At 35.9% G+C, this 19,434-nt stretch overlaps 1 protein-coding gene across 4 annotated transcripts in view; it reads right to left on the bottom strand.

Annotated features, from left to right (window-relative positions):
* The window catches only part of SPG11 (SPG11 vesicle trafficking associated, spatacsin), a 96,374-nt gene that overhangs the window by 36,077 nt on the left and 40,863 nt on the right, over positions 1-19,434 (bottom strand). For all 4 annotated transcript variants that reach the window (XR_005216472.1, XR_005216473.1, XM_037834098.1 and 1 more), the window contains 9 exons: positions 18,877-19,090; positions 15,829-16,032; positions 15,078-15,184; positions 13,567-13,712; positions 12,625-12,786; positions 10,549-10,615; positions 7,898-8,063; positions 6,431-6,636; positions 6,150-6,258 (listed from right to left, as the gene is read on the bottom strand). Coding sequence is in view for 2 of the 4 variants with exons in the window: in XM_037834098.1 (XP_037690026.1) it covers positions 6,150-6,258; positions 6,431-6,636; positions 7,898-8,063; positions 10,549-10,615; positions 12,625-12,786; positions 13,567-13,712; positions 15,078-15,184; positions 15,829-16,032; positions 18,877-19,090 (1,381 nt within the window). In the remaining 2 variants the exon portion in view is untranslated. The remainder of the gene's footprint in view (positions 1-6,149; positions 6,259-6,430; positions 6,637-7,897; positions 8,064-10,548; positions 10,616-12,624; positions 12,787-13,566; positions 13,713-15,077; positions 15,185-15,828; positions 16,033-18,876; positions 19,091-19,434) is intronic.

The following is a 19,434-nucleotide window of genomic DNA, read 5'->3' as shown; positions in this document are numbered from 1 at the left end:
TGGCTTCCTCTGTAAGTCCTCTCTTAGCTCTTTCGGGGCTTTTCTCTCTTAGCTCTCTCTCGGCTTTTTCTGACCTTTATCCTCTCATAAAGGACTCCAATTAAAGGATTAAGATCCACCTTGAATGGGGCACATCTCAATTGAAATAACCTAACAAAATGGTCCCACCCACAATAGGTCTGCACCCACAGGACTGGATTAGAAGAACTGGGCCTTTGCAGGGGGTATATAACACCTTCAATCCAGCACAGTGGATAAAAATATGAATATAAGAAAGTTTTTACATGAACTAGAACAAATGTATGTCACTATTACAAGATGTTAATAATGGGTGGTAATATTCCTTCATTAATAGTAACAAAGGCACTATACCAAAGCTAAATGTCAATAATAGGGGATATAAGGGAGGGGTATGGAATTTTTTTTGGAAGAAATGGGAATGTTCTCATATTGATTGTGGTGGTGAATGCATAATTATGTGATTATACCAGGAGCCATTGATTATACACTTAGGATGGTTCATATGGTGTGTGAATAAAACTGCTTAAATAAATAATAAACAGTAAAACAAACAAACAAAAAAGACTCCATTCTTCCTCAGGGCTGCAGGAGACCGTTGAAAGGCTACATTTGCTGGTCAGGTCTAAAAAGCTCAGCTTTGGAGAGCAGTGGATGAACCTTCTGGTGCATTTCCTGATCCCCTTCCCAGGACAGATCAGAGCCAGTCTGCCCTTCAGAACCAGACCCCAGAACCTGGGGGAAAACAGCCAAAACAGAAACTGAAGGGACCACCTCCTTACACCAGTCGGGAGGGACAGGCTGACAGGTGCCACCTGCTGGGCAGGCAAGGAAAACCACAATGACTGGAAACCTCACAGAAAAGTCTGTCATTCCTCTAAGATACACCCTGAATATAACCCCATTCTGAGACCTGAACCCATTCTGGTCTGGGAAAATCTAACTGGGGTAACCAAGAAAACCAGATGCCTAGACAACAGAAAACTACAATCTATGCTAGGAAAAACGAAGATATGGCCAGTAAAAGGAACAAACTTACACCTCAATCAAGATACAGTTGAGATATTGTTTCGCTTTAATGAAACAATCTATTAAAGATTTTCAAAGAAATACACTAAATCAAATAAAAAACCAAATCAATGAGTTCAGGGAAGATATAACAAAAGAGACGAAGGCTATAAAGAAAACAGTGGGCAAACGTAAGGTAGAAATTGAATGTCTGAAAAAACAACTGGCAGAATCTATGGAAATGAAAGGCACAACATAAGAGATGAAAAACACAATGGAGACATACAACAGCAGATCTCAAGAGGCAGAAGAAAACACTCATGAACTGGAGTCCAAGACACCTGAAATCCTACACACAAAAGAACAGATAGGGAAAAGAATGGAAAAATATGAGCAACATCTCAGGGAATTAAATGACAACATGAAGTGCATGAATGTACATGTCATGGGTGTCCCAGAAGGAGAAGAGAAGGGAAAAGGAGCAGAAGCAATAATAGAGGAAATAATCAATGAAAATTTCCCATCTCTTAGGAAAGACATAAAATTAAAGATCCAGGAAGCAAAGCGTACCCCAAACAGAACAGATCAGAATAGGCCTACACCAATACACTTAATAATCAGATTATCAAACGTCAAAGACAAAGAGAGAATCCTAAAAACAGCAAAAGAAAAGCGATCCATCACATACAAAGGAAACTTGATAAGACTATGCGCAGAATTCTCAGTAGAAACCACGGAGGCAAGAAGAAGTGGGGTGATATATTTAAGATACTGAAAGAGAAAAACCACCAACCAAGAATCCTTTATCCGGCAAAACTGTCCTTCAAATATGAGGGAGAGTTTAAAATATTCTCTGACAAACAGACAAAGAGAGAGTTTGTGAACAAGATACCTGCGCTACAGGAAATACTAAAGGGAGCACTACAGACAAATAGGAAAAGACAAGAGTGAGAGGTTTGGAACACAATTTTGGGTGATGGTAGCACAGCAATGTAAGTACAGTGAACAAAGGTAACTATGAATATGATTGAAAGAGGAAGGTTAGGAGCATGTGGGACACCAGAAGGAAAGAGGAAAGATAAAGACTGGGACTGTATAACTCAGTGAAACCTCGAGTGCTCAACAATTGTGACAAAATGTACAAATAGGTTTTTACATGAGGGAGAACAAATGAATGATAACCTTACAAGGTGTTAAAAATAGGGTGGCACTGGGGAAAAAATACAATCATTGTAAACTAGAGACTATAGTTAACAAACTTTGTATTATGCTTCCTTTATTGTGACAAAGGCAGTATACCAAAGCTAAATGCCTGTAAGAGGGGGACATAAGGGGGGGGTATGGGACTCTTGACATTGGTCGTGTTGTCTGACTCTTCTATTCTACTTTAGTTTAATCCTCTCTTTCATTGCTTTTTAGCTGTCATGTTTTTTTCATTCTTTTTCTTTTGTCTCTCTACCTTCTTTGACTCTTCCTCCTTCTTTGTGGAAGAAATAGATATGTTCTTATATAGATAGTGGTGATGGTGGTGAATACATAAATATGTAACTATACAGGGAACCATCAATTGTTTACTTAGAACAGTAAGTATGGTAGGTGAACAAAACCGTCTTAAAAAAAAAAAAACAGGTTGATGAAGAAGCCTTGAGGGCACTACATTGGGTGAAATAAGTCAGACACATAAGGACAAATATTGTATGGTATCACTGATATGAGCTAATTATAATATGTAAATACATAGACATGAAATATAACATGTCTATTTATAACATGAAATATAACAGGATACAGAATGAGGCTAAAGAATGGGGAGCAGTTGGTTATTATGAGCAGAATGTTCAACTAGGTTGAACCTAAATGTTTGGAAGTGGACAGAGGTGACAGTAGCACATTATCGTGAGAATAACTAACAGTGCTGAATGGTGTGTGCATGTGGTGGAAAGGGGAAGCTCAGAGTCACATATGTCACCAGAAGGAATGCTGGAGGTTAAAAGATGGGAATGTATAAAACAGTGGATCTTGTAGTGGACAGTGTCCGTGATTAACTGTACAAATATTAGAAATCTCTTTCATGAACTAAAACAAATGTATGACACTATAACTAGAAGCTAATAATAGAAGGGTATATAGGGAAAAATATATACCTATTGCAAACTGTGTACTATAGTTAACAGTATTTTAACATTCTTCCATCAACAGTAACAAATGTACTATACCCATACTATGAGTCAATAATGGAGGGGTTGGGGTTAGGGGTAGGGGAGAAATTGAGTTTTCTTTTTTGTCTTTATTTCTTTTCTGGAATAATGAAAATGTTCTAAAAATTGGGAAAAAAAAAGAACTGTGGTGATGGATACACAACTGTATGACTGTACTGTGGGCAACTGTGCACTTTGGATCTTTAGATAATTGTATGGTATGTGAACAATCTCAATAAAATCAAATTAAAAAAATATATCAAAAAGAGAAATATTATATGCTACCACTAATGTGAACTTTGAAAAATGTAAAACAAATGGTTTATAATGTAGAATGTAAGGGAACTAGTGATAAAGAGCAATTAAGGAAGGGGGAACAATAATCCAAGAAGAACAGATAAGCTATCGTGGGTAAATTTAACATTCTGGGAATGCCCAGAAATGACGACGGTCTGTTAATTTCTGATGGGTATAGTAGGAACAAGGTCACAGAAATGTTGCTATATTAGGTTACTTTCTTGGTGTAGAGTAGGAACATGTTGGAAGTAAAGTAGTTATCTTAGGTTAGTTGTCTTTTTCTTACTCCCTTGTTATGGTCTCTTTGAAATGTTCTTTTATTGTACCTTTTTTTTAAATTTTTTTATTTTTCATACAGTTGATTTAGAAAAAAAAGTTAAAAAAAAAAAAAAAAAAACAAGGTAAAATATATGCAGAGCCCCCTTGAGGAGCTGGTGGAGAATGCAGGGGTATTGGCCTACCCCACCTCGATGGTTGCTAACATGACCACAGACATAGGGGACTGGTGGTTTGATGGGTTGAGCCCTCTACCATAGGTTTTACCCTTGGGAAGACGGTTGCTGCAAAGGAGAGGCTAGGCCTCCCTATAATTGTGCCTAAGAGCCTCCTCCCGAATGCCTCTTTGTTGCTCAGATGTGGCCCTCCCTCTCTACCTAAGCCAACTTGAAAGGTGAAATCACTGCCCTCCCCCTCCATGTGGGATCAGACACCCAGGGGAGTGAATCTCCCTGGCAACGTGGAATATGATTCCCAGGGAGGAATATAGACCCGGCATCGTGGGACAGAGAACATCTCCTTGACCAAAAGGGGGATGTGAAAGGAAATGAAATAAGCTTCAGTGGCAGAGAGATTCCAAAAGGAGCCGAGAGGTCACTCTGGTGGGCACTCTTACGCACAATTTAGACAACCCTTTTTAGGTTCTAAAGAATTGGGGTAGCTGGTGGTGGATACCTGAAACTATCAAACTACAACCCAGAACCCATGAATCTCAAAGACAATTGTATAAAAATGTAGCTTATGAGGGGTGACAATGGGATTGGGAAAGCCATAAGGACCACATTCCACTTTGTCTAGTTTATGGATGGATGAGTAGAAAAATAGGGGAAAGAAACAAACAAACAGACAAAGGTACCCAGTGTTCTTTTTTACTTCAATTGCTCTTTTTCACTTTAATTATTATTGTTATTTTTGTGTGTGTGCTAATGAAGGTGTCAGGGATTGATTTAGGTGATGAATGTACAACTATGTAATGGTACTGTGAACAACTGAATGTACGATTTGTTTTGTATGACTGCGTGGTATGTGAATATATCTCAATAAAATGAAGATTAAAAAAATATATGTATCAAATGTCAAACTATCTAACCATACAATAGGAGGTGAAAAAAATCCTAAACATGTTTTACCTAAAGGAATAAGGAAAAGAGCTCTGATTACAATTGCCAGTGCTGGTGCTTCCTGACTCACAGAGATGGCCATTCTGAGACATGTGACCGGATAACCCTAAGTGGGTATTTTTTTTTTTCCTAAACTGAAAATAAGCTTGTTGTTTTTTCTAATTCTAGAAGTAACACACACTTATAAAACAATTCAGAAAACACAAAAAGTTATGAGAGGGAAAAATTACCCATAATGCCAATACCTGTATGTTTACAAAATATTTTTTAAATTTACATGTGTTATGTATGTGTGTGCACGTTTATATACATATATACAACTATTCTTATGTGTTCTCATTTTACATTAAAATGGGTACCTATTGTATAACCTACTTCATGGGTTTTTATACTGGCATGAATGACTCCAGCCAAGCACAAATGGGAGAAAAGTCATCAAACTAATGTGTATACTCTATACCAGCCCTTCTCAACCTGTTCCAGGAGAGAATGCCCTAAGGCACCCATTGTTTGCTATGAATTAACATCTGGCTTATGCATCTAGAATGCTACTAGTACCATCCTCAGAGAATTTTCTGAGTGCTTAATTCTCTTGCACTATGCATTGTAGAGTACTTAAAGTCTTGACCGGTGCCTGGGCCTCCTCACTTAGGAAAGGTACATGTTCCTGTTAAAAACAGGACACTTGGAGAATAGGGTCAGTGATAGTAGGTACATAAGAATGGTAGGTTCTCAGGTTCTGGAGTGGCTGGATCAGCCCCAGTGGGATAGCACAGGGCAAAGATGGGCATGAATGTGTGAATAAGATGTGGTGTTTTTGTGGACAGGCAACCCAACTTCCTTCATCAGCTGATATATATATTAGGAAGAAATAATTAAGGACATCACTTAGAGTCAACTTTGTGAGACCCATCCTTCTAAAAGGATTTCAACATGTAACACTTGAAAGACTTCTCTGTCTAGCAAGGCAATGGAAAAAACAAAGCTCTTCTCCATCTCTTTGTAACTCCATCTCTAAGGAGGGAATCACTATGTTATCCTCCTTTTACTGATGCAAGAGATGCAATTAAAATCATTATCCATTTACTAACTGCCATATGATGGATGAATAAGAAGATAAGATATGAGGGAGACAGGTGAAAATATTTGAAGTCTTGGAATACAAACAAGGCAAAATAGGTTAACACAATAAAGCTTGTTAGAAAAGAGGTTGGGATCACAACTCACAAACCTCTTTATTTCCTGCTGCTGAATGCTGTTCCATGTACCTTCTTCTAACAGAACAAGTAATTCTTCTATGGTTGCTTTTTCACCATCAGCCAGTTTAGACAGTTTTTCAGCTATAAGAAATATAAACAACAAAATACAGTCAAGAACTCAAACTCTGCAGGAAAAGGATGAAACAGAACAGTAATTGTTCCCTCCCCAACTGGGCTCACAATTCAATGCCTTAGACCTATTCATCTTTCCTTCTCTACACAAAACAAACCACATAAAGAAAAAATGCTGTACCCAGAGAGTCTCTGATGAAGCTGTACCGAGCATCTTCATTTCTACACTTGTAGTTCAAAATTATATTGGCCACTTTCATATCAACTCTGAGCTTGAGGCTGTCGAGGCCAAGCAATTCTAAGAAACAAACACAGGCAGCTCCTATTGAAGGTATGTGGAAGGAGGAGAGCCCTAAAACATAGGCTTCATTGCCTACTTGTTGGATCCTGGAAAAGAAAGAAATCAAAATCACATCAGCGCATGAAAATTGTTTCTTACCAGGAAAAGCAGATGGAATTGTATCAGTGATATATGGAATGCCAAACAGACACATGTAATCTTTGGCTTCCTCCCCTTCCCTTCTGGCATCCCTTGCACACATTCATTTGGGTTCCTGGTAGCTTTTTAGTTGTCTTCTAGCTGTTACAGCCCCCATTCCCTTAATTATCTTCTCCTACAACACCTATTCATAATCCAAATTATTCCTGCCTCCAACTTCAACCAGAGAACATGGACTACAACTTCCAAAAGGCTGCCAACTTGTGATCTTAAAGTGTATTAAAGTATCAACCATGTCTCCTATGTGGAATGGGAGTCTGAATGACTTTTAGCTTTCATTTTTCACCATTCTAAACTACTTGAATATTTTACCAATGCATTACTTTGTTAACTACAATACAAACCAATAAAGTAACTCTATATTTAATTGCTGATTATCATATTCTCCTTCCAAATTCTGCGATTTATGGAAGTAAATTGTAAAAGACAAAGATCTTAAATTCAGAATTCACATCTCATTATAGAATTCCCTCTTTAGAGTAATTCTACTAATACTTGGCAAGCTCCTGTATTATTTTATAAAATATAATACATATTAACTTTTTTCCTAGTAGAAGTAACATATGCTAAACGTCAAAAACTTGGGGTAAGCAGAAAAGCAAAATGAAAGAAAAAAAAAGTGACCATCCAAATATAAGCACTGTTAAACATGGTATATGTTTTTTAAGTACTTTTTAAATGTATGTGTAAAATACACAGATATGCCTTTATTTATTTATTATTAGGGAAGTTGTAGGTTTATAGAAAAATCATGCAGAAAACAGGGTTGCCATATACTCCCTCCACACACACACAGTTTTCCCTATTATTAACACTTTGCACTAGGGTGGTACCTTTGTTACAACTGATGAACCAATACGATTATAATTACACTAACTACAGTCCATAGTTTACATTATGGTTTACTGTTGTATAGACCTATGGTTTTTAAAAAACATTCTTATTCTAATAACATATACATAACCTAAAATTTCCCCTTTTAACCACATTCAAATACGTAATTCAATGGTGTTAATTATATTCACAATGTTGTGATACCATCACCACCATCCATTACCAAAACTTTTCCGTCACCCCAAACAGAAACTCTGTATCACTTAAGGACACACCATTTTTTTTTTAAGTACAAATTACATTTTAAATACTCACAGCTGCTTGGGTGTCTTACTCTTGGTTAATTCCTGGACCAGAAAAGTTCCAAATGCAAAGGATGGTCGCCCATGATGTAAATAATAAGCAAAATTCAGACGTTCCACTAGAGCATATTTATTAACCAGGTCAGGACTAGAGAAATGTGGGAGATCACTTGATGCATCTGGGGGTAAATGTGAAACAATATTTATTTTCTGCACTTTACCATGATTAATTTCAGATATTCCCGTGGAAAGCTTAACTCTCCAATGGTTTAAAACAAACAAACAAACAAAAAACTGGTTGCTATAATCATTTTGTACAACTGTTATCACTCTGAACTCACCAAAATGTAATCCTTTTATTTTACTTCATTGTATAGAAATAGCCTCTGTTTTATGCAAAAATGTACACCTGAGAAGGTGCATAAAAACTCTTGTAAATTATGCTTCCCTGCCCCCACTGAACTTACTTGTAATTTTAGATCATCTATATTTGATGATCTTTGCTAACATGGCAATAACCAATAAGCCTTTAACTACAAAATCTCTGCTGAATGGCTTATGATGTGCAAAAAAAAAAAAGCTTTTCAGTTTATTCATGCAGCTCATTACACAATGAAATCTTCTTAACATATTTGGGTCCTCTACTCACCAAGGCCAATTTACTGCATCTTTCTCCAACAAGTAATTTGAAAAGAACATCCTTTTCTCCATATTAATACCCTGCCATAATCCTCTTTTATCATTAAACTGTACTTTCTGATTTGTAGTCATAGAATATTTTATTATCTACATGATGGTACTATCTTTCCAAAACCAGCAGAGTAGCTCAGTTTAAAGTCCTCTGTACCCAACAGAAGAGGTGAATATATATTTTCTTTTTTTTTTAGAAAAATCTGAAGTCAGAAGATATTTGGATGTGTAATCAAATAACCATTCCTGTCAAGTCCTAATCTTCAGTGGCCTCTTAACCACTTACTACCCTATGAAAAAAATTGTGATAAAATATTATTTTTGAACTGTTAAGGAACAGTTTTGGGAAACAGTACATATACTCTTGTTTTCAAAGTTCAAAGTTTATTTCTGGAATAAAGTTTTATCTTCCTGTGGGATTCCAAGGACTTTTCACATTGTGACTTGGCTTCTATAAAAAGTCTTGAAGACCTTGAAGGTATCTATCATTTTACCAAGCTATTACTTAAAAGCACATCCCTTGGATATTAAAAAATTGTCATGTCTTATCTGTGGTCTCTGTGAGATAAGACTGATTTTGGAACTTATATATAAAACCATTCGTTCATTAACTATTTGTGGAGTACGTGTTACATGTACAGCATTGCCAGGTGCAGAACCAGCATATTTGGGATTTATATTCAAATAAGACCCTGATTTTTTAGCAGGTTGGAGCCTAGTATAGAGAAAGTGCATAAGAGAAAGTTCCACCTGAAGGGAAGTTCTACTCTGGCCTACCACAGAAGCAAAGTCACCAGGCAGCATTCTTACGTTCCTTTTTCAGTGGTAAAACCGTATGAAAAAAGAGGCGAACATTCTAATGAAATACAACTCTCCAATTTTATGAATCTGCATTATGTTTTCATGACAATCATTTCATTTACTTTGTGCTTCAATTCTTCAAATATGTTTAAACTTCCAAAAACCTGGCTGGAAGTGTGTTCCTTTGACTTCTGAGTTCCTTTACTGAACCTGTAGGGTGCTCAATCTCCAAGAAGGGGTCAAAATACTGGCTGAGTGATGGATGGGTGATCATTAGAACAGGACAGGGGATTCTGTCTCCTCTCTAGTAACTTTACTTGAACAGTAAAGATTAAGAGGAGTATTTTTATTTGAAATACAATAAGTTCTACTTCACTCAGCAGCCACTCAACAAATACTTACTGAACAGCTATTATAAGCCTGGCACTACACTGGGCTCTGGGCACTAGGTAAATTCAATATATCAGAACCTGAACTTAGAAAACTGACAATTAGAAAATTCATTTTTAGGTGTGGCAATAAATATTTTGGTGCACATGCTATGTACAAAGTACTAATTTGGTGAGGCACCACTGGTAACATGATATTAAAGGCTAACTCTAAATGCAAAAGTTAAAGAGAAATAGAAAAAGCAAAGTTTAAGAATGGCACAAAAATCAGAGAAATTCTTATGGTCTATGGAGGACGACAAAGTGTGTGCATCTAGTGCCAAGAACTGTGAGAGTTTTTTCAATTTTTGTCTTCTTTCATCCTTACAGTAACATTTGAGTGGGCCCTTTTATTAATTTATTTTACAAAGAATTGAAGAGAGGTTAAATCACATGCCTAAGACCATACAGCTACTACATGGTAGAACCAGAATTTGTCTAATGCCAATATCTATGCTTTTAGCCTTTATTATACTATACTGTAAATGAAGAGGGATTGGGGGAAGACAGTAATATAAGCACATAGGTATATATTATATTTCTCAGCAAGTACAGCACTAGTGGCCTAAAACAAGGACTCTTAACTCTCAATGTTTTCAGTTCTGTCTCGTGGTAAACATTTTCCAATGCAATGCACCTTTATTTTTTAAATAGAAAGCGGTGAAAAAACTGGATTGGCTTTACATAAATTAACTTCTGTCAATACTGCTGAATGCTTCGAAAGAAAGTACCTGTAATGACTTACCTCCTATAGCTAGTGTGTTGGTAGATTGCCAGCCAAACAATCTGCTAGGATCAAAGGGCAATAATGACTGAAAAAGAGGAGAAGTCACATCAGAGTTAAAAGTTAACTGATTCTAAAATAAGGACACAAAATTACAGGAAAAGACTTCAGAAGGTAAGCTGCTTCCTTTCTCCAAGGCAATTTAAAACCTTATCTTTCTGGACATAAATTCTTCAACACAACTAACAACTAAAAGAAATGTATGAAACACCTTTCTATTTTTCATTTGGTTTTGTTCCTTTTAAAGACACTCCTTACTTCAAATTATTACTGCAAAGCACACTCTCTTTGACAGAAGGAATGTCAATTATAATGAAAAATGGGCATTAGAGATAATTTTGGAATTGAAAGGCAAGAGGACTAAGAGGCTAGAAAATATGATGATCATATTAACATGACAAGGTGAGCTAAGGGCAGGGAAGGAAAGTAGAACATAAGATAATTAGATCACGAGTTAAAGAAATGTGATAAGGAACAACATCAACAAAGAAAAACTAGCAGACCAAGGCCAAGTCAGTTAAAAGGTCTGAGAACACAGAGTAGTGGCTGTTTGAAATTTGTCCAGGCCAAAAGTTTAGCAAAGACTAGAAACAGATGGTGGGAGGAATACAGGAAAAAACAGAACTATTAAGTCAAGATTCAGATGGCTAAGAAAAGAGCAGCTTTGATTTAAAATTAAGAGAGAATGTATGGTCTATTAAGGAAAGAATAATTTTTCTAAAAGCAAAGGACTAAAAAATTGCATCAGCCAACTAAAAAATAAAATGAAGAACAACAACTTGAAGCCACTTATGTTTTAAGTTGATTCAAATCACTTTAAGTGGTAAGGCCATGTTTTATATAATCTATTTTATAGTTTATACTAGTGCTACTCAAACTGCTGGTCTGCAGTGAAAGTGAGAGAAGAAACTTTAGCCAGAATATAATCCAGCATATAGCTTCCGTCTTCAAAAAAGTCTCACTACAAAAAGAAAAAAAAAGCTTGCTGAACTAAACAGTGTACTTAGTCACATTATGGCATGAGCTCCTAATTTCATCGTGTACCAGGAACAAGCAGTTCATAGACTGGTACCAGTCTGCAGACCACACTTTTGAATAGCACCAGTATATTCCCTAAGACTTATGATGAACTGAAGACACTATGGGAATATATGAACCTACAGAAACAAGGAAAATGCCTTGGTTCTAAGAAATAAGCAAAAGAAGGCAATTCTTAGATAAGGACCCCCGAATAGATTCCAGGAAGTCTGTGAATCCCTCTGAAATAAACCAAAAAAAAATTTATATTTATATTTATATATACACATACACACACACAAAATGGTATATATATGTGCAACTTTTTTAGGCAAAGGGTTGATGGTAATAGCTTCTATCACATTCCTAAAGGGATCTTTGTTCTGAAAAAGGTTAAAAAGTATTGAATTAAACAAATAGCCCTGATTCACTGAGAAGAGACAGAAGTTAAAAGTGGTAGAATGGATCGGGCTTTGGAAGCAGCAGACAGATATGCTGGTAAACTATCTGTTGGCTCTCAGATCCATTTCCTGCCCTTCTCCTGTTCTCTCTGTATTGCAGGGAACTGCATTTCCCAAGCTTCCTTGCCCTTTGGCTAACAGTTAAGTCTAGTCATGAGAGACACTGGCTGGAAATTAAAGATGGGAGGAAGGAAGCCAAAATATTTTCTCCCTTCTTTCTTTGTTTCTGAGGGCAGCTCCTCCAAGGTTCCTGCCCCACCCTCTATGTTCCCAGCTCCCATTAGGCAGTACCATTTTTTCAGTTTAGCTCCCAGAAAATGGCTCCCATCTCTGGATTCTGATAACACCACTTTCTTGCACTGTTCTTCCTGGGTGTTGATAACTTCCTTCTTTGCTAATCTTCGGGTAGTCTTGCCATCACATGTTTACTTTCTACATTTTTCTATCACCTCAGGTAAGCAATTCCCTATATTAAATTCTCTCCATTTGAAAGACCTAGAGTGATTTCTGTTTTCCAGGCTGAATCCTGACTGACACAAAGGCCACCTAAATACTGTACCTGAATAAGGTGATAGAGTGTAATATCATGTGGCAGGATACTAGGGGCAATGTACTGAGGGAAGATGGCAGTTTTTAGCTTGGGGTAAGGAGTTAATGCCATCTTCAGCAGCTGGGGATCCACTTTCTTCAAACAGTTATCATTTTCTTTATTCTGAATAACCTAAGTAAAAGACAAATAACAGAGTTTAGAATAATGCTTTTCCCCTCTCAAAATTAAGCTACTTTTTTCGCAGGAAACCTGTGAAAGTCCAGAGATAGTATGTGGTAGCGAAAACAACATTGGACAATGAGTCAGAAGCCAAGAGTGCTAGCATTAGTTCTAAGACAAATTAGCTGTGTAACCTTGGGCTAAGATATTGTAGTTTCTTCATCTACAAAATGAGGAAGCTGAGCTAGGGCAATGATTTTCTTTTAGAGAAGCCATGGGAAAAAAGACTCTGGTTCTAGAATACGTTTGAAAACTACTAGACTAGAGCACTCCTAGGTCCTTCTCTCTCAGCTCAAAAGTTGTGACTCTACTTTCTGACAGAGAAACAACCTAAAAGATGTGGTATAAAATTAAGTTAGCATCAGTAGAAATATTGCAAGACTAGATGTTTAATGACTTTCTTAAGTTTCCTCTCACCAGGCACACTACACTCTTAAAGAGCAAAGACAGTCAAATTTCCACTTGGTCTCTCAAGAGTTTAAATGGGCAGTTAAAGACTATGAGTTCCTGTTTATTCCTCTAAGAGGGCAAAGAGACAGAATAATTCCCAAGCTTTCAGATGCAATTAGAACCTGATTCTATCTTCTAGAAAAACTCTGGTTTATTAGAAAACAAACTAAAAGGGAAAAAAGAGTCTCTGTAAAACACATTAGTTTCCTTACAACTTAGAGGACATGAAATAAATTTAAAATCAGTCCTTAAAACAATAACAGGTAAAAGTGATGTCCATACCTGACTGACACCCCCAGGAGCATACATTGTGGTAGCAAGGGCCAGGAGGGTATGTCCTTCCAATAGCATACTGCTTACACCAGCCTGATTGCTGGGAATCAATATCTGAGCATTTGCAAGGCTGGCCTGGAAGATCAATTTGGGATCTGGAAAATAAAAGGGTATGTTTTTCTCCTTAAGAAGAATAAACAGTGTATTAAGGATTATATAATTCTGAGAGAGAAAATTAATTTTAAATTCATTCCACAGAAGAAAGACTTTCTAAGTTTAAAAACTGGGAAAACATCACAAAAGGAAAGAATGAAAGACATGTCTACCTAAAAATGAAAATTGAAAGGTAATAATGAACTAAGGGGAAACAAATGACAACCTAAGGATTAATGTCCTCAACAAAGAGCTCATGCAAATCAATGCCAACAACACTGAACTTCTACCGATAAATGGACAAAAGAAATAAGTAACTATATGATGGTATTGTGAACAGCTGATTGTACACCATGGATGATTGTATGATATGTGAATATATTTCAATAAAACTGAATTTAATTAAAAAAAAAAGAAAGAAGTAGCCAATTTGCAAAAGATGAAGTGTAAACTCTGATACATAAAAACATTTAACTCACTAGCAATAAAGAGATGCAAATTAAGATAATAATCAGATGCCACATATTACCTATTTATCAGCAAAGATTTAAAAAAATAATCATCCTCAAGCATTGGAGGTGACCAGGGTGTGAGGTGGCCAGGACTCATGTATAAAATGGTACAATCCCCCTGGAAATCAATCTGGCCTTATAGTAAGAACCTTCAAAGGATAACCTTTGACCCAGTAATTTCATGTCCAGGAACCTATCTATATACCAAGGAAATAATCTGAAATAAGAACAAAATTTTTACACTCAAATATATTCAAGATTTATAATAGAAAAAAATTGAAAACAGCCTCAATGTCAAAAAATGAATGAACAGTAAGTTAGATAAGGGTATATCCAGTTGATGAAATATTATGTAGACATTTTAAATGGTCCCTGTCTCTAAGAACTCAGGAAAATTCTTGTATCATAATATTATGTGAAAAAGCAGTACACAAAAATGTAGATGTTTCTTGAAGTATCCTGCCACAAGGTAGGAGCTCAATAAATATTTGTTGGAAGAATGAAATTTGATATGGACTAAGTAAAAAGAAAGTGCAGAGAAAACGAGTGGAAAACCTGTGAAAAGCTAGTGGGATAAGAGAAATCCAAAGAAAGAAGAGAGCAGAAGACTGAGGTCACAATGGATATAATCCCACAAGCTCTCTGCTCCAAGCCTGGCTTTTCTTGGCTGGGAATAGGCTAACATTTTTGGTCTTCTGCACAGTACTAACCTACTTCTTAAATAAAGCATGAGCCTATATTATGAGCTAATATTTGACTAAAGTCAAATGATTTAAACAGCTCATGAGTTAAATACCACTCAACAGATAAATTTATCCAAAGAAAGCTTTTGTGTTTAAAACAGTACACCCATACCTGTTAAATTACTGGAAACTTGTCGACATTGAACTAAAAATTCAAACCAGGGATGAGCTTCATGTAATTCCTTTTTTTCCAGAAAAGGACAATTTGGGGGACTAAGTCTGTATATAAAACAAAAATAAACTCTGAATAATATACAGAATAAGATAGACCATGTTTGCTCAGATGATAACCAGCATTAAAGAAGGAACCTTGGAATTAAAAAGGAAATATAACACAAAATACTCTCAACTCTTGTGTTGTGTTTTACATACTTCTTATGAACTAAAAACAGAGAAAACTTCAGAAACTGATAATATTATATAAAATGTGTTTACAATCAAGATGCATATCCTTCTAAAACCATGATGAAATTTAACCAACGCTGTGTAAGAGTAACCTTTCCACAACTACAAAGAGGCTAGGACTCAGGAGTTGGGCTCAAAATAGGTCCTCTGAAAATACTCTAAATGAGCCTTTAGAATCTTCCTCTCTATTTGTTTTATTCTATTCTCCTGTTATTTAAAAAATTAGCAGATATGTTATAGAAGTAACCACCAAAAAACATGTGCCAAATATTTAGATGAATGTAGTTCTGTATTAAAAGATGTACTAACTGTTGGGATGGGGGTGGAGAGAACCACTTCCAAAAGATCAGTATTCCTCCTGTGAATACTAAATACTTCCTAAAAGTCACATTCAGAAGTAATATGGAAAGAAGAGACATGAAGACCTGCTCAAGGACAAATCAATTCTCAGTACTCACTTGTAAAAGTCCAGGTAGACATAAAGAAGATGCTGCAGACTGTGTTCCAAACAATAGAGAATGAAATGAGAATGGAAATCCCAACCTTCTTTGGTCCTGTAATTTTGAACAGGGAGGTTATCTTGCATCACTCCCCCAATACAGCTCAGTCTGAAGAGGAAGAGTTCAAAGTCTTCTAGTTCAGATGCAAGAAAAATTCCATTCCTATTGGGCAAGTTTAAGGGATGGCAGGTTAAAAAGTTGCTAGGTTCAGAGCAGACCGAATCATTCACATTGTTTAAGTCTCAACTACTTAAAAATTAGTATTTACAAATTGAAGCTGTCAGTTTTCACTCTATAAATACATTCTGAATCACATTATTTTGCTAACTTTGCTATTTCAAAAACTTTATCTATTATCTCTTTGTTTTTTGACTAGAACTGTACAACACAGCATGGTAACAGTTGTTAGGTCTTGAAGCTAGATGCTCTGAGCACTGAGAAAAATCACCAAAATATCCAAACAAAATCATTAAGAAACTAAAGTATAATAATTTAAATAGACCAACTACTAAACAAGAACAGAAACTTGCATTTAAATATTACTTATCACAAATTGTTTTTTTTTTACTTTAAATCTGTCATATGCATATACACTATACACGAGTATAGAAAATAAATATATAGAATTTAAAGAAACACCATGTAACCACCATCCAGATTAAGACATAGAACACTATTTGGTGGGAACCCTTTGTGTGTCCCTCTTCCACTGCATGACCTTCACTGGTCCCGGAGGTAACCACTATCTGACCTCTGTGATAACCATTCTCTTATTTTTATTCATAGTTTTACCACCTGTGTATGTAACCCCAAACAATACATGGTTTGGTTTTGCCTATTTTGAATTTTATATCAAAATGGAACACTCTGGATGTATAATTCTCATTGCTACTTCTTCTCAACACTGTATAGCACATTGATACCTGCAGCCATAGTTTGTTCATTTTATCGTTATTTTTGTAAAATAAATTTGCACTTCCATGATTACTAATGAGACCGAGCATCTTTTCATATGTTTATTGGCTATTTGTGTTTTCTCTTTTGTGAAACACTTTTGTATGTAGGATATCTTGCCCCTCCAGATCCAAACTCTACTCCTCTCCACCCTGCTCTGTGTCTTGAAGGCTCACTTGGATGGGCTGCAGCATGAGACTCCAGTGTCCTCAGGCTTCTGTTTTGGTTGGCCCAGGAGAGGCCAATCAGGACATAAAAATCAGAAAAAAGGGAAAATGGTGTATTTATCCTCCTGCCTCTCCTGTGCTATGGCATGGAGGCTGATACTTTCTGTTAAGGACCACTCTCCTGGTCCCTGTCCTTGTCCCTTCAGGCCTGCTCAGGAAAGCATATTCTACTCCTAAGATCATGAAGATACTCTCCGATAGCATCTTCCAAAAGCTTTATACTCTTACATTTCATATTTAGTTTTGAAAATCTACGTGTAATTGATTTTATGTACAATATATGATAGAGAGTCCAATTTCATTTTTTCCCCAATTATCCCAGCCCCATTTATCAAAAGATTGTTCTTTCTTCCTGTTCTGCTGTGCCATCTTTGTCAAACATAACAATGAGTCTATATGTATAGGTCTGTTTCTATGCTCACTCTTCTGTTCTACTGGCCTATGTGTCTAACCCTGCACCAATACCCCCCTAATGTCTTTACTTCTATAGATATAGAATAAGTTTTTATATCTGGTAGAGCAAGTTCTTCTTTTTCAGGGTTATTCTTCCTCCTTTGCATTTCCACATAAATATTTAGAATCAGTTTGTCAAAACCCACAAAAACCATGCCAGAATTTTTATTAAGATTGCACTATATCTAAAGATCAATTTGGGAAGAACTGGTATCAAGCTTGTTTTGTTCCAAATCTCAAAGACAATGCCTGTAATATTTCACCATGAAGTATGATGTTGGCCAGAAAGAGTTTTTAAAACATCTCTTTAAAGGAATTTGCATCTATTCTTTGCTAACAGTTTTTATCATGTAATAGATGTTGAATTCCATCAAAAGCTTTTTCTACATCTATCTAGGTTGGTATGATTTTTTTTTTCCTTTAATCAGTTAATGTAGATTTCATTAATTCATTAATTTCATAATTCATGTTTTACCACACATATTTTAGCTTTTTAAATAATCAAACACTAAGTAAAATGTTTTGTAAGCATACAAGTTCGACAAAATTTTACTTTTAGGAAACAAGAAGAGCATCTAGCACAATGGAAAGAACAGTGGTTAGAAAGTCAGAGGGTAAAGGATTCAAGTCTGTAACTAAGTGGCTAGGACAAAACTCAACTTCTCTGGAGCTCATTCTCCACATCTTTAAAAGTTGGGTAGAACAATACTGCTATATTTCCCCAACATATACCTATAAAATAATACATGTGAAGTAAGTTTAAGAAATATAAAAACTAATATGCATGTTATTAACTTACCTTACACTATTTTAGTATATATTATTAGGAAGATATATTATTAGGTTGAGGTGTATGAAATTGCTACTATCCAACCATTTTTGACCCAAACAAATGCCAAGTTCATGATTCATTCTAATATAATTATTTTTAGAAATGAATTAAAAGTTTAAAATCTTTACTTAACACTTTAAGAGCTCCTAATTCTTAATTCAGCAGTCCTCTTTAGTTCAAAGCCATAAGCACATGGGTGCTGAGAAGAAGGGGAGATGATTACAAGATACTACAGTATCTTCATCTCAGCTCTTCCAACTTGTTTCTTGTAGCCCTAATGACAGCTTAACATTTCTACACCAAAGCACATAAAAAGTTCTGGACAGAACCTACATCTAGAATTTGAGAGCCTGTTTACTACCACATGATCTTTAAATGAATATGACTTATCCTAGGATATGATAGTGCCCTTTAAAATTTAAATAACATAAAACAACGCTGTACTTGATTTATGGCATTTCAAAGGAAAAATTACACCACTATTTTTATCGGTCTTCCTAATATTCCACCTACTGGGAATTATGTTAACAGTTGCAATACCTGGCCAGTTTATCTAAAATTTCATTCCTCATGTAGTTGTTGCAAGAAGTATTCTGATCAATAATATCAACAGTCAGAGGGGGCCATTTGTTCTGCTGAAGTGAAGCATAGCTATCCTGGGTCTGAAATTCTCCAATCCACGAGATAATGCTTAACCAATCATGATGAGCTGTGAGGTATCTCCAGAGGGTTTCAGGAGAATAAAATTTGTATTCTACAAGAAGAACAGAACATGTTTTAAAGTGGCAATGAATCATGACTGCTGATATGTATCAGCTCAATACTGAGCTAACTATCGAGTAAATATAACAACCCAGACATAAATATTTTTATAATACATGAATTATTCAGAACATCTGCTTCTTTCACTATTTTCCTGTATTGCCTTGTTCATTTTGTAATCAGTACTAGAGCCAGAAGAAGCGCTGAATGTTGCTTCTTATTACTACAGAAGTTAAAATAAAGGGTGGGAATTTTAGCTATGCATTTCATTCACCTTTTCAGTCCTTCTCTTCCCTTCTCTTTTCCTTAATAAAAATTAAAACTTTGGTCATAACA

This window comes from Choloepus didactylus, chromosome 4, assembly GCF_015220235.1.
Source record: "Choloepus didactylus isolate mChoDid1 chromosome 4, mChoDid1.pri, whole genome shotgun sequence".
Classification (NCBI taxonomy): Eukaryota; Metazoa; Chordata; class Mammalia; order Pilosa; family Megalonychidae; genus Choloepus; species Choloepus didactylus.
The sequence above is the reverse complement of the archived record's forward strand: the minus strand, read 5'-3'. Positions and strand labels throughout refer to the sequence as shown.